Source organism: Canis lupus, chromosome 13, assembly GCF_048164855.1.
Source record: "Canis lupus baileyi chromosome 13, mCanLup2.hap1, whole genome shotgun sequence".
NCBI classification, from domain to species: domain Eukaryota; kingdom Metazoa; phylum Chordata; class Mammalia; order Carnivora; family Canidae; genus Canis; species Canis lupus.
This window is the reverse complement of record NC_132850.1, coordinates 45,929,044-45,944,883: the sequence shown is the minus strand read 5'-3', so window position 1 is coordinate 45,944,883 and position 15,840 is coordinate 45,929,044. Positions and strand designations below refer to the sequence as shown.

At 41.3% G+C, this 15,840-nt stretch overlaps 1 protein-coding gene across 2 annotated transcripts; it reads right to left on the bottom strand.

Moving 5' to 3' along the window:
- Positions 1-378: 378 nt before the first annotated feature.
- LSM6 (LSM6 homolog, U6 small nuclear RNA and mRNA degradation associated) lies at positions 379-15,079 on the bottom strand. 2 transcript variants are annotated; one of them, XM_072773507.1, is made up of 5 exons: positions 14,816-14,955; positions 13,505-13,609; positions 6,296-6,411; positions 2,750-2,863; positions 379-674 (listed from the first exon to the last, which is right to left on the bottom strand). In XM_072773507.1, the coding sequence occupies exons 3-5, from the start codon at positions 6,387-6,389 to the stop codon at positions 640-642; spliced, it is 243 nt and encodes an 80-aa protein (XP_072629608.1). In that variant the 5' UTR covers positions 6,390-6,411; positions 13,505-13,609; positions 14,816-14,955; the 3' UTR covers positions 379-639. The 2 variants fall into 2 exon arrangements, with proteins under 2 accessions (XP_072629608.1, XP_072629607.1); XM_072773506.1 differs by lacking the exon at positions 13,505-13,609 and having other exon boundaries at positions 14,816-15,079.
- Positions 15,080-15,840: the final 761 nt, after the last annotated feature.

Sequence of the window (15,840 nt, the reverse complement as noted above, 5' to 3'; positions counted from 1 at the left end):
GAAGGCAAGAAAATCTAGCAAGCTAACTGGGATATCACTAACCTTCAGACTTTCCCCCAGCTCCATGCAGAGTCCCACTTCCTTTGTGGAAGTGCCAGCCTTAGGTCCCCAGCTCTATTTTCTATCTGGGTGACGGAATCGGAGGCTGAACCTCTGACTTCACAAACCCCTTACGGCCTCTGATGGAAACTGGATGCCTCTGTAGAACGCTTTCACTCGAGCATTTTGTGTGGCAAGCCAAAGGAGATGGGATAAGCGGAGGACATCTCTAAAATGTTTTAGTTATCATCGTATGCATCCTTCCTCAGACACAGGGTAAAGCAAACCAAATCAAATGACACTGCTTGAGACTTGAGTTAAAAATCACGTACAGAGAAATGGATTTTCTTTTTTTATTCATTTGTGTTCTGCACACTGACACAGAGGGAAAAGAAGATGCCTGGAACTTAAATATGGAGGAGCTCTTTACACTACATCCACAATTTTGTGCCCTTCGCTCACTCGCATGTCAGTGAAAAATTGCCAACTATTATGAAATAGAACAAATCACAAAAGAACCAAAAAACAAAACAAAACAAAACAAAAACCCTCATACAAAAAATATATCCAAGTGTGAAAAGGATTGTCCTCTTGGCATCTTCACATCCTTCTCTTCTGTGTACTTATATACAATACTGGAAAGAAAAAAATAAATACGCTGAAAAAAAAAAAACATGTGCTAAAGTATCATAATAGCAAGTTTTAAAAGCAAAAAGATTTTGGTCTAACATCTCTGCAAATTGGAAGGGATTTTTCATACTGCACAATAAATTCTATGATATTAAAAACCAAATTTGAAGAACCGAGACCTGGGTTTGATGTCTTACAAGGACTGTGTTCTAGTGTTCACTATACATTTGACTGCAAATCGTGACCAAGAGAATAAAATAAAATGGACGTGAAAATCCGTGGAATCTAAGGACGTTTTATAATAATTCTGCCTGTAGTAACATTAAATCTACCAGACTAAACTTCAAGTTAACAATTAAAAACATATTTTCAGGGACACCTGGCTCAGCAGTTGAGCGTCTGCCTTCGGCTCAGGGTGTGATCCCAGAGTCCCAGGATCGACTGCCACATTAGGCTCCCTGCGTGGAGCCTGCTTCTCCCTCTGCCTATGTCTCTGCCTCTGTGTCCCTCATGAATGAATGAATAAAATCTTCAAAAAAAATTTTTTTCATCCATCTTTCCAATATAAACTTTAAACCTGCTATTTACTATTTAATTACAACAAGATAAACAAGAGCTGAGGAGTTTTTTGCTTTGTTTTTAAATACTAAAATCTTTATTCTGAATTCCCTTTTAAAGTATCAACCTTTGGTGTTATCCAAAAGTTTGCTCAGCAAGCCCTCATGACCACCCAAAATGAACTCCTTGGGATATGTGGTACCTAAGAATGAGACAAAACTTAATAACTAGGTGACTGTGGTCAGGCTTTCACCAGAGGTGTTCTGCCCTTCCCACCTCCATGCCTACTCAGACTCTGACACGTCCATTCAAAGTGAACATTCAGAGGTATCTTGATCAAAGAACATAGCACAGATTAAATAGAATCCTTCTTAAGAGACAAGGATATGAATCTGGGAGTCTAAAGATAACTACCACTGATTTCATCATGGAAAAAGTTATATGATGGGAAGTGTCAGAATGATGGTAGAAACATGCCCAGGAAACTGGACACACCCTGGAGGTAGTGTCCATGTGACAGGATCTAGCCTGTCACCACTCACAGGTGACTGCTGCTCTAAGCTGTCTAGATGGTGAAAGATCATAACATTTCCAATAAATGGAGGGAGTAAAATAAAACTAATGTAAAAAAACAGGAAATTATACATGCCGAGAGGGATAAAAAGCCAACAAAAGATCTATACAGAGATAGGATGTGAAGAAATACGGTACTATAAGAACTAGAGATAGAAATATCTATAATAAAAGTTGGGATATTTAGTTCAGTGCAGAGACCCAACTGTTAATAAGGGGGGAGGAAGAAATTACCCAGAACTAAAGAATGCACATCAATAAAAACCCCAAACTCAGGAGCCCCAGAGCTGCATTTGGGGGATGGGATCAAAACGGGGGAGGGATGAGTCAAAGGATAATTTTCTCAGTTTTGATGTTTTCCTCTTCCCCCTGAGAAATTCAAATATGACTTCATTGCTAATTCTTTCAAACAAGGAACTTAAAAGTAGTCATAACATTCATAGCAATGTACTGGTTGTTAAGAAGCAGATCAACTTTAGAATCATTTTTCCTATTTTGTCATTTTGCCAAACTAAAGGAGGCCAACCTCCACAAAAAGCATCTGAACATTTAAGAGAGAAAGGCCAATCAGGACAGGCTAACTGCAAAATGATGCAAACCAAAGATAATGGGGCAAGAGTGGCCACTCTTACAGCTCCAACTTCTGATGTGAGAGGCAGTGCTGGGGGAATGTAATAAACTGTACTCAGGGTTCTGAATCAGTGTCCTACTGCCCCTCAGGTCCTTGTTAGAGGAGAGAGGGAAGGTGAGAATGTCTATTCCAAAATTCTATGAAGCATCCTAAAAAAACTAGCCACAGTAAAGATCTGAGATAGAAGAAGTTAAAAATAAACAAAGCAAAACGAAAACTAAACTTTTGAATTATGTAGAAAATCTGCGGGGGATCCTGATTATAGACAAAAAGGCTTCTTTGGGGATGTTGCACAACTGTACAGCGAGAGATTATTACCATTGTTTCCACGGATAAATGCATCACCATACTTATTCTTCAGCTGTCCATTTACATATTCTTCCGTCTGCTCCAAGGCTATATTCATGTAGCCATCCAGGCAAGCCAGGACCCCTGGAGGCAGATTTAGTCAAAGAGAAGATATACAAGGCAAATAAGAGTTGAAAATTACAGGGTACACCTTAGAGCTGACAATCTCATTATTTGTTAGCTCTCACATCCTTAATATAAAAATTCACGCTGTAAGTGAAACTCAATAGTTTCATTCTATGCCAATGTGAATGAAGGCTAAGAAGCATACAGTGTGAAAGCAGACATGGATGCATTGCTAACAGGGAAAACATCAAACTATCACTTGCTTCATGGGACGTGTGATCACAGCAAGTTCTAAAGCCTTCACAAAAATAACATAACGAGCACACTCCAAATAAAATACCATTCTTTGAAAGCTAAAATCAGGAGTGGGCAATTATGCACGAACAAATGACCACTGGCCAAGGCTCCTCACTTCCAGGGGGCATGTCTTACTTTAGCCACTAAGTAAAATATGAGTCTGGCAGATTTACTGCATTCTTTTGCAACATCTACTGCAGCAGATGAATGTACTCCAGGGTTAAGAGGAAGTCTCCACAATCTGTTAAAATAATAGAAGAGGAGATAGCAGGTGCTCCTGAAGGAACAACTTAAAGCTGTGACTCACAGTGAAGAGCAGCTTGAGAAGACAGGGCACCATATTGCATTATAACACATCCCTTTCTGTTTTGTTACACTTAGAATATTTTCAAATCCAGACTAATATAGAAAAATGGCCAAAAACATTCTAAAGAGCTTTTAAGGGAAACTGTTTGAGTCAATCTTTTTAATTGTGTTGAGATGGTATAAATTGTGCACAATGTGCCCTGATAATTTTTTTCAAAAGATGAAAATATAGAAGCCTCCGAGTCTCTAACTTCAAGCGGTAATATCTAGAAAAAAAAAATTAAGAATACTACAAGTTTGATACAATTAGCCAAATCGATAGCTTCATTTAGTCTCACTTCGTTAATATGCTCCTCACTCCCTGCCTCTGCCCTCATTTGCCTCTAAACAAAAATGTTTCTTTTCCAAATTGTGTAATGAGAACACACGACATTAATCTGAAGGAATTCTGCTAGAAGCTGTACACTTTCAAATAATCAGAATAGATTTGAACAATTACTAACAATTATTTTCCATCAAAAGAAAGCCTAAGATATAACTTTCCTGTTTATTTCCTACTGTATTATTTTATATCTAAGCCACAATCCTAAGTGAGCAAGAAACTTCCAAAGCATGATATGCAAATGTTTGAAAGTTAACCCAAAGCATTTCAAAATGAAATATTCACTAGTAAAAAGTTATGTATTCTCCTTGCAAAGGTTGATTTAAGAAAAAGGCCAGGAGGTTGTCATTGTCTCTAAAGGGATAAAGTACCAGGAAGAACAGGAAAAAAAAAAGTTTTCTTCAAAATTTAAGAGAAATTGCTACAAAGAGCTGGGTTTTTAAAATTTAATCATGACAGTGACTAGCCATGTGAAAGGCCTCCAACCTCTCTAGTAAACAAAAAAAAAAAAAAACAAATAAAATGAAACTAGCACTTGTTGCCAATTAGAATGGAAAAGCTGAAAAGAAGGGGTTGGTGAGAACCCACAGAAGAATAAGCCCATCTGCCTTGAGGGGAGGGCCACTTGGCACACTCATTAACACAGAAATCCTAGCCTAGGGAATTTATTTTAAAGAAATACTTGGATACATGTCAAAGGAGAAAAGCTGTTTACTTAAAATAGTAAAAAAAACACTGGTAAACACCTACACATCCATCAATAGGAAATTGGTTAAAAACAAAAACAGAACTGTGGTACATCCCCATAAGGTACTCCTATACAGCATTAAACATTCTATATTGTCAGAGAACTGAATATATTTTTTTAATGTAAAAAGAAAAAAAATCAATGTATGCAGAGCTGATCCCATTTATATGAAATTATGCTTATATGGATTCAGGTCCAAACTGGTTAGCCTGATTCTCTCTGGATGGTAGAATTTGGGGAGACTGCTTTCTTCTGTATATTTTTCTTCATTATTTGCTTTGAAATTCTTTAGAAAAGAGAGATGAAATGAAAAAAAAAAAAAAAGAAAAATTCATATACTACCTTTACAAATAAAAATATTATCCCTAACGAGTATAGAGAAAAAAGTCAGGCTAGGCCGGCTGAACTCCTCAGTGAAGTGGGTTCTGAGAAGATACTGAACACAATGTCCCCACCCTAACCAACTGTTGAATATGCTCAAATCTCTTAAAGTCTATTCTCTCCTCTGTGCTCATCAAACGTTCATGGGTATGAAGCAGTACATAGAGACTTTATACCTCAGTATTCAGTATAAATCCATTAGTTTCCACTATAAAAATAAAATTAAACTGGGTTATTGATGTCAAGAAACTAAAGCAGTACATAAACAGCAGAGTGGCTTCTTAACAAGGCTTTTAAGTCAGGCTTGAGTTGGGAGTCCTAGCTCCTCCCGTGCTAGGTAGGGACAAGCAGACATCTCAAAGGATTTATGTGAAGATAAATTGGAAACTGAAATGATTAGCACACACTGGACACATAGGAGGTTCTCAGAAAAATTAAGCTTGCAAGAGTGGAAAGAGGAAAAAGCTCAAAATTAGCATCCTCATTCAGAAAAGAGACAAGAAAAGGCTTTACTCTGCTAATGAATGAGTAATCCGTACCTGGGGAAAAATTCCAGATAATTAACACATTAAATTTTGGAAGATTAGGGTTTCAGTAACTTTTTAAAAAATGGCATTTGATACCATTCCTCCTGCGAAGTTAATTTCAGTAGTGTCACAGCCTCTTAAAAAGAGCATTCTCAGGGGATCCCTGGGTGGCTCAGCGGTTTAGCGCCTGTCTTTGGCCCAGGGCAGGATCCTGGAGTCCCGGGATCCAGTCCTGCATCGGGGTCCCTGTGTGGAGCCTGCTTCTCCTTCTGGCTGTGTCTCTGTTTCTCTCTCTCTCTCTGTCTCTCATGAATGAATAAGTAAAATCTAAAAAAAAAAAAAAAAAAGCATCCTCTAAACGAATGGGAAGGAGTACTTGGATAGCATGCACACCGGAAGGGTGGGGAGTTCAGGCTGTAAGGTGACACTGTCTAAATAGTTGCTTGTCCCTCTTGAATACTTGGGCAAAAACAAAGGCTGCCATGACAGGTGTTCTTCCATCTCCAGTTATTCATGCCTGAGGTGGCTGAGAATCCTGGCTGTTACTAGGACGTACACATACGGTCTCAAAGCAGAGACAGGTGACAGCAGTCACACAAATCACACCGGAAGTCAGAAGCACACACACTGCTTTCCACCTTGTCTCGAAAGGCAACCATCTCAGCAGTGGAAAAAGAAATGGGCACAAAACCTGCTGGTAACCACTGCTTCTTCATTTGACTGGGTATGTTCAAGAGCTTAATAAAAACCAGTTAAGTCATATTTACTTATTTAGTTGCACCAGTGAGGACGAAGCATGAAAATATTACCTCGATAATCCACTCCAGAATTCAATTTTACCACAACTGGTCGTCCGATGATTTGCTTTAAGAAGTCACTGGGGGTTTGCTTCCGTAGACTCATTTTAACAATCCTGATCAGAAATCTGAAAAGGAGCAATAAAAGCCAAGACAAAAGTTAATCATTTACTCAAAACTCAAAAAAAGCCCTGAAGCCTTCAACATATTTATAGGAAATCAAGTATCAAAAGAGCACACATAACTCAACATTATTCGCTACTATTACAACACGACAGCTAGCACGTTTTCAGTACTTACTACCAGCCAGATACTAAGCTAATGCATGACTTCAGTTGGTTATCCCACAGCAACCCTACACCACAGCTCCGTTAACAGAGCCCCTGTTCTTAATCACTTGTCACTACTGTCTCACACCGTCAGGATACCCATTACAACCACTGCCACCTCCCTCATTTACTGGATGCTTAGTCTATACTGAGCCACTCTGCTGAGATCCTAATAAACATGATCCCATTTAATCTTTATAAGAACACTGGAAAGAAAGTCTTAATATCTCCATTCTGCTAATGACAATAAAAGCACAAAAAGCTGAAATAATTTGCCCTCAAATGTGATATAACCAACATTCAAGCTCAAAACAATCACATTTTAAAGTCTATGTTATATAATGTAGACATATTTACAATCAGCTGATGCCAAAAGAGTGTTTCTAAAAATAATTATAAGCATAATTGAGAGCTAGTATCTGAGTGTACTATATGCCATGCCAGCACTTACCTAAGCACTTTTTATGTTTTAATCCATTTAAAATTCACTACCCTATGAGGTAGGTGTTGTTTTTAATCTTCATTCAACAGATGAAGAAATAGACACAGAGGTCCTGCTCTGGTCACACAGCTAGTAAGTGGATGACCAGCCCATGCTCTTAATCACCACCTTATACAGCCTCCTGAAAGTTGCTATTGCAGTTGCTATTTACTCTATTACAATTAGAGCAGATATACACTCTATTTAATTAAGAAAAAAGTATTTTTAAAAAAAGTTTTTATTTTAATCATCCAGTGTCCATTTCAAGTGCATTCCTTAATTCCTATCCCCTATTTCACCCATCCCCCCACCCACCTCCCCTCTGGTCACTGTGTTCTCTGTAGTTAAGGGTCTAGTTCTTGGTTCGCTCTTTTTTCCCCTTTGTTTGTTCTGTTTCTTAAATTCTACATGAGTAAAATCATATGGTATTTGTCTTTCTCTAACTGGCTTATTTCACTTATCATAATACTCTCTAGCTCCATCCATGTCACTGCAAATGGCAAGATTTCATTCCTTTTTATGGCTAATATCCTGTTTCATACACACCACACACCACACACACACACCACCTCTTCTTTACCCATTCATCAGTTGATGAACACTTGGGCTACTTCCATAGTTTGGCTATGGCAGATAATGCTCTATGAACAACGGGGTGCATGTATCCCTTTGAATTAGTATTTTTGTATTCTTTGGGTAAATACCTAGTGTGATTGCTGGATCATGGGGTAGTTCTATTTTTAACTTTTTGAGGAATCTCCATACAGTTTTCCAGAGTGGCTACAACAGTTTACATGCCTACCTATAGCACACGAGTGTTCCTTTTCCCCCACATTCTCATCAATACTTGTTTCTTGTGTTGTTGATTTTAGTCATTCTGACAGGTATGAGGTAATATCTCATTGTAGTTTTGATTTGCATCTCCTTGATAATTAGTGACACTGAGCATGTTTTCAAGTGTCTGTTGGCCATCTGTGTGTCTTCTTTGGAGAAATGTCTGTTCATATCTTCTGCCCATTTTTTAATTGTATTATTTGGTTTTGGGGTGTTGAGTTTTAGAAGTTCTTTCTATATTTTGTATACTAACTCTTTTTTTTTTTTGTATACTAACCCTTTATCAGAAATGTCATTTGCAATATCTTTTCCCTTTCCACAGGTTGCCTTTTAGTAAAAAAAGTCTTGAAATTCAAGAATAGGAGTCTGAAATACAGACAGAACATTACATACCCTAATCAAACATACATAGTTGCGAATCACTCCTTTCCAAATTCATCTTGTTATACAACAGTTTCCTGTCTCAAAATATTTTGGTAAACAAATGTAACAAAACTGTAGTTACTTAAGCAAAAACTGCCAGCAAAAGGACTTTGGAAAATGTTTTTGTTTCAAATTCAGCTCACTGCCATTTAGTAGCCATATAGTACGGACACTTAACAATCCGTATGGAGAGCAACCCCATGGCTCAGCAGTTTAGCTCTGCCTTCAGCCCAGGGCCTGATCCTGGAGACCAAGGAGGAAGTCCCACATCGGGCTCTCTGCATGGAGCCTGTTTCTCCCTCTGCCTGTGTCTCTGCCTCTCTCTCTCTGTCTCTCATGAATAAATAAATAAAATATTTTTTAAATTTTTTTAAAAAATCAGTATGGATACAATATTTTAAGGACTCTCCTCAAGAACTCAAATCGTTTTTAATCAGGATTTTTATAACATTTTCTTTCATAAACAGCACTGCTTACTTCTCTCAGCCACTCCATGATCTGAGTACAAGTTCAGGAACATCGTTTGGAGATTTTTCTCACAGTGAATCTGTGCCAGCTTAAGCAGTCTGGGTAAGCTAGAATGCTCAGTTAATGGCTTTTCATTTCTTCAACAAATACATACATGTCCACACATATTTTCTGGGAAATTCAAAAACATGGCATTCACACAAGTTCTGACCTTAAAGAACTTAAAATCCAGAAGAATTTAAACTCTTGTTCAAAGGGTGTGAGTAAACAAAAGTGATTACAATTTAAGTGAAATAATTCTCTTTAATTACAAAAAGTCAACATCTTAAGTTAAATAAAAGAAAATGCAAATTTCACAAAGTATTCTTAAATTGGGGGCTGTTCTTTGGACCATTCTGTATTCCATCTCCCCAAGGTTTGAAAGATGGGATCAAATGGGATCAGCTAATTATTTTACTCAGCAAATTTTAATTTAACTGGATTGCCAGGTTTTCTTTTTGTTGTTGTTGTTGTTCTTGTTTTTTTGTTTTTAGTTAGAGTCTCAGTCAATATCTGGAATTACAACTACTATTCAGGACGACCACTATTCATTCCAGACTCAGACCACACAATTTTATTTACACTGTTGTGAGTGCAAGAAAAAATGTTACAAAGTAAATCCTGTAACAGACTCAGTACTCTTGATGAGTTTAGTAAAAACAAACAAATCTTCCCATTCATCTATAAACTGCCTTATTTATGTCCCAAACACGTGCTGTTTTGTGGCTGAACAGGTCTAGAGAGACTATAAACTCTAAGGGCCTGATTGAGACTCAGCTCATGAGTCAGGTCCATTTCCTATCGTATGCAAAATCCCATGATGGTACTTTCTTTCTAGGTACAAGACTGAGATGAAACTAGCTGTTTACTTTGTGTTGAAAAAACAAAACAAAAAATAAACACTAAGGAGGCAGACGCCTGGGTGGCTCAGTTGGTTTAATGTCTGCCTTCATCTCAGATCATGATCCCAGGGTCCTGGGATGGAGTCCTGCATCAGGCTCCCTGCTCTGGGGGGAGCCTGCTTCTCCCTCTCCCTCTGCCACTCACCTTGCTTGTACATGGTCTGTCTGTCTGTCTCTCTCTCTCTCAAATAAATAAAATCTTTATAAAAAGATTTTTTTAAAGAATCACTGAGATGTATGGTCATGTGAAAATCTAGTTGACAGGAATATTATTAACTACCCTGTGTCCAAAGTTAAAAGTTAATACAGAAAAAAATACAGGCCTAGATAAATGCTGGTATTAGCTATTTTTAAAAAACATTATTCATCTTATTTCTTCATTTTTTTTAAAAAAGAATAGGTAAAACTCTTCTCTTCTAAGCTCATCAAAGGTCACAGCTCTGTCACGAAGCCACATGTTTACTCGGATTAGCATCACTCTCTTCCTGAAGGTGTTCCATACCTCAAACTTTCGTTCAGCATCAAAGGGTCAGGTGCACAGGCTATGGGTGCAACGTTGTTAACATGTTCCACATAGCCTCGGGCCCTCAGAGGGTACACTCCAAAGCGGGCACAGAAACACATCAATGGAGAACTTTTTAAAAGCTGTATGTCTTGGGATAGAATTATGCAGAGACAAGTGCACAGAGAAAGCAGCTCCCTGAGCACAGGCTGGGCAGGGCAAGGGCTTTCTGGAGGTGACACCAGCGTTGAGTGGGAAGGAAAAGGAGGGCCGAGTCTGAAAGGACAGAAATCCTAGCAAAAGCACTGGACATGTGTTTGGGATTGAGGAGAAAATGTTGCAGCCAAGAGAATGAAATGTAGCCGGTGTGTGTGTGTGTGTGGCAGGCATGTATGTATGTGTGTGTGTAGCCAGGGTGTGTGTGGCAGGCGTGTGTGTGTGTGTGTGTGTGTGTGTGTATGCATATGCAGCCGGGGTGTGTGTGGCAGGACCACATTCCTGGCAAGCTCGGCAAGCCAAGCCAGGCTGGGAGAGCTTGAACTTGAGCCGCCAGGTCGGTTTCCCAGCATGAATCGATGGGCTTACTTGGAGATTCTGCTTCAGTGGGTCTGGAGAAGAGCCCAGGAACCGGTCTGCACATGCCTCGCAAGTCTGGGGACTACCGTGTCAGGCGCAAAGAACACAAGAGGGTGATAGGCAGAGGCCTGCGCAGGCAGTGCAAGTGAGCCGCCTCAGCTGGTTCTGGCAGCGCCATTCCCCTACCTGGCTGTACTCGGTGGAACCTGTCACTATTCTCTTACAATCTCCACCTTTTCTATACAAGTCTTTTCTCCCTCAAAAGCCACGTGAAAGGAAAGACTACTACCAGGCTTGTCATTTTTTTCTCCAGGACATCTACATTCTGCTAAATCTCTTGGAAAAAAAAATACATTTCAAAAGTTATTTGAAAAGAGGGTGGCTGCTTCAAACGCATTTTATCCATCACTCTAAGAGACCACATCTTCTACATTCATCTTCATTAGGCTTCCTTGGTACTCACTGTTACTTAATGACTTGCCCATAAATCCATTTTGTATGAGTAAATTGGTCTCAACATCACAATTTTTCCCATCACTTGGCTCATGTAATTTTAAGTGTTCATCTTTTAAATTGGTTAAGGCAGAAGGCAGAGTTCTGGACATGTCTGAAGCAAGAGAAAAGCCTCTTGAACCATAAACACATAAGAGGAAAAAGGCCTCCTTTCTGCAGGGTCACCTTGATAAAACTTCTCCCTTCAAAATTAAAGCCATAATCACCTCTATGCCTCTCTCCCTCCCCTGACTCCTACTCAGGTTTGTTTTAAATGACCTATTTTCAGAAATGGCTATTAAGTCAAAGGCAGTATATTTTCTGCCAGAAGCTACTGAGAGGTCTAGTATAAGAACATCTGCAAACTGCCCTGCAGAGATTTTTTTTTTAGTAGAAGAATGGAGGGAAAAAAGAACCAAATTTTATTCATCCAACTATGTGCCTGGTTGTTAGATTCACGAGTGATTCACAGTAACCCTGCAAGGTGGTAAGCAGAACTAAGGCTTGGTCCCAAAGCCTCAGCGCTTTCAAAGCTGCCTTTGGAGTATGTCTAGATTCTCCCCTTACGCGTGGGGAATGGCCACAGACATATATGGAGATGTAGGGGAGATCCAGCTGGAGGGTAGGAGCACTGCAGGAAAACTGCCTCAAGTGACAAAGTGCTGTAAACTAGCCTGCGGAGAAATACAATGGTCAAAGGTTAAGCAGTACATCTAATGTGATTTTGAGTTACATCACTGAGCAGAAGGCATGCAAATCCTTGTTTCTTGGCAATGTTTACCTGTAAACTTTCACCTACTTGAGGGCATCAGACACTGAAAACAGCTCTCAACATATCTCCCTTCTCGGACAGAGGGGGTACCTAGCCCTCTTCTGAAGGATTCATACCAATTCCTCCTCCCCATCCAGGAGAGGGCCACTTTCCTCCCCTCTCTCACTCCAGCCATGAATCCAGCACTCAGAGAGCACCCCTTCCCATTTAGCAGGCTGTTCTGCAGTTTTCCTGTTGATCAGTCTCCCACAGTAGGTTCTAAGCTTCTCAGAGACAGGGGAAAAGGAACCTAAGCTCACCGGCCAATCAATCCTGTGGGAGACATTTGAGGACAGTGCCAAGGAAAATCCCTGTCCCTTTCACCCCTACCCGCAAACTATGGGTATAGTGACTAGCACTGCATCATCTGTGCACTTAAATGGCTATACCACAGTCATATCTCTGCTACTGACCACCAAATAAAAGACAAAGAAAATAGAAATGTTTCTGTGTTGTACAAGAACCAGCTGCATCCGAGTCAACAGAGATGCTTGTTAAAATGCAGATTCCTGAAGTCTACTACTCCTAGTCAGACTCCCCAGGCAAGGGGCACCGTAACTGACATTTTATAAAGCTTCCCAAATGATTCCTGTAAGCAAATGCGGACATCTGGAGACATTCTGGACTGTCTTGAATGAGGAGGGTGGTGCTAGGACATAGAGGCCAAGGATGTTGCTTAACATTCTAAAAAGCACAGGACAGTGCTCCACAGCAAAGGATTATCCGGCCCAAAATGTCAACTGAGGTTGAAAAACTCTGTTATAAACCCTTTATCAAAAAACCATTGTTCTCTAGTATTCAAGCAACAAGGAGTTTTAAAAAACTTTCAAGGTATAACAAATGAGAACAAACAGCTCAATTCTAATCAGATGATCGAGTACAAATTCTAACTTTTAATTTTTTTTTAAATTCTAACTTTTTAGATACTTTATCCTGACATAAAGGGAATCTAAAAACAACTGTCAAGAAATCTTGAAGGGGGGGAAATCCTTGGGTGGCTCAGCGGTTTGGCGCCTGCCTTTGGTCCAGGGCGTGATCCTGGAGTCCTGGGATCGAGTCCCGCATCAGGCTCCCTGCATGGAGCCTGCTTCTCCCTCTGCCTCTCTCTCTCTCTCATGAATGAATAAATAAAATCTTTAAAAAAAAAAATCTTGAAGGGTTGCCATTTTAAGTAATGGATTTCTTAGTCCCAGTCCTGAAAATGGTCAATTTCCCAAGTGTTACACTTCCCTCAGATGACTAAAATCTCTGTTATTTCTAACAGGACAAAATAATTCAAGTGATGCCAAGATTTTTAAAAATGCTCATACAAGTATGCCACAGTTTAGTGAGAGACCACCCAATGCAGCATAAGGAGTACTCACTTGGGAGATGGGAAACCTGAATTCTAATCCCAGTTCTGCTACTTAATTTAGCTGTATACCTTGGAGAACTCATCATTTCACCTCTCAAGGCCCCAGGTTCCTCATCTGCAAAATAAGGGAGTTATGCTGGATGACCACTTAAGAGATCATCCTGCTCTAACATTGTCAGCCTATGCAGGAACTCCAGTAATACTTTTACACACACACACACACACACACACACACACAAACCCAAGATAATTCTCTAGACTCCTGCACAAAATTCAAGCAATTGGCATTATGAAACACCACCATAAAAAAAAAAAAAAAAAAAAAAAAGTGAGGGTGACGTGTTAGAAATACATATTATGAGCTATCATACTTTTGGTGAAAACAGGCACAACCTTACATGAAATGCAAACTGCTAAAACTCTCCTGGAAAACAATTTGGCAAGGGGTATGTAGATCTGAAGAGACCTTACTGGGGCACAGCACCTATTGTAAAAATGTCCTTGCTCAGAATCAATCCAAGTGAATCATCCGAAATGCAGTTTTAAAAATAACGTTTATCAAAGTACTACCTGGGATGCTAGGATGAAACAAAAATTCGCAAACACCCTAAATGCCTCACAGTCGGGAAATGGCTGAATAATTTACGGGACCTACACAAGGACAGAACAGGTAGCCCACCAAAAGGCGCAAAACCAGAAATAACATTTAAGAGGCACTTTTCAATGAAAGCGGACAACTCTCTGTACTGTTAACGGAGGGCACAGGTAGTCGTAGCTCAAACAGGAAGTGGCACGTGCAAGAGTAAAGATGGAAGGGGTTCAGTGAATAGGGCTTCCTTCGCTAAGCGCTTCTGAGTCCAGGATCTCCACAGCCTGTGTCTCTGCGGCATTGGGGGGGGGGGGACACCCTAAGGCCCCATCCCCTGCTCCGGCCGCGCGCGCTCATCCGCGGCAGCCCCGGCGCCAGGACTCGACGCCGTACCCTGCGGGCGCCCGCGGCCCGAGGCCCCAGGCCCCGGTAAGGTGGCCGCGGCGGCCCCGGAGCCCTCGGAACCCGGCGCGGCCCACGGGGCCCCGCGGCCCGCTCTCCCGCCCACCCGCCGGCGAGGACCCCGCCAGCAGCCCCGGTCCCGGTCCCGGAAGGCGAGTCGGCGGCGCGGGGAGGCTGCGGCGGGCGCCCGCGGGGTCCAGCGCCCCTCCGGGGGGCTCTGGGCCGGGCCCCTGGGGTCCGCGCGGCCCGCCTCCCGGCTGCCGCTCCCCGCACCCACCCCGGGCCAGCGAACACCGGGGCCCCCGCCGCCCGCGCGGCCGCCCGGCTCACCTGGCGGCCGGGACCCAAACCCCCGCTCCAGGTGGCGCGCAGCTCCGGCCTCCGCCGAAGCCCGGGCGAAACCGAAAGTGAAACTGGCGGAGCGGGCGGCGCGCCTCTGCGGCCGCCGGGGAGCGCCCTTCCGGGCTACGGCGGCCTGCGGGGCCCAAGAAGGCCGCGCTTCGGCGGCGCGCGCCGAGCCGGGAGTCTCGTTTGGCCCGAAGGCAAAGTTGGGGCTTTGGCGGTCAGAGGAGAAAGAGCCGCTGCTGCTACCTCTTAGCAGAAAGCAAACACCCCTTAAAATACTTAAAACAAAACAAAGCCTGGAAGTGATCTTTTAGGCAGGATTTCCTTTAGGCAGAGATGCAAGAAATAGCTTGAAGTCCTACTAAACTGGAATTGACTACTAGGGTCATGACTATACAGGCTCGGAAAGGTCCTTGAAAAAGTTAATGCAAATAAATAAAGCAGGCATCCTCAAATCTTTAAATCCACTTTGGATTTTGATCGTGCGATGAAGTCATTATTAGCAAGAGATTGTTTCCATGGCAACGTAATTGCCACAAAAAGAATTAAAATCCCTAAAGTAGCTCCGTATTATAATGGTATGACTTGCGTTACATTACAATCTAGTTCTAATTGGAAATGGTATGCAGACATTATTTAAGTGCTGCTATGGGAACTTGGTTTGGAATTCTGCATGGATTCTCAATATTCTTGCTATTAGTGGAAAGGGCGAAGAAAAAGAAGTAAAGTGTTATACCAACACTTGATTCCTTTTTCTCCTCACACACATACCCTCAACTTAAAACCTATACTTTAATTCTGCTTGTGATTTGCAACACTCTAAACAAAGAAATAATATCTTTGGACAGATTCTTAACTCTTAAGTGTTACAGATCTAAGATGCAGGGTTTTTTCCCTAAGATCTACATGAGTTTCCCCTCTCGGAAACCTGTCTTAGCTGAAGAAATGAATCTTTGATTGATATGACGGCCAGAGAACAACTGGGTGTGATTTGGTGGTGAAAAGAGATT

What these genes read in the sequence shown, in the direction of transcription:
- LSM6 (XM_072773506.1), bottom strand. Translation starts at nt 6,389, where the DNA reads ATGAGTCTACGGAAGCAAACCCCCAGTGACTTCTTAAAGCAAATCATC. An exon ending in TTCTGGAGTGGATTATCGAG is followed by an intron (nt 2,864 to 6,295) that starts GTAATATTTTCA and finishes ATCTGCCTCCAG; the next exon opens with GGGTCCTGGCTTGCCTGGAT. An exon ending in ATTTATCCGTGGAAACAATG is followed by an intron (nt 675 to 2,749) that starts GTAATAATCTCT and finishes TTTTCTTTCCAG; the next exon opens with TATTGTATATAAGTACACAG.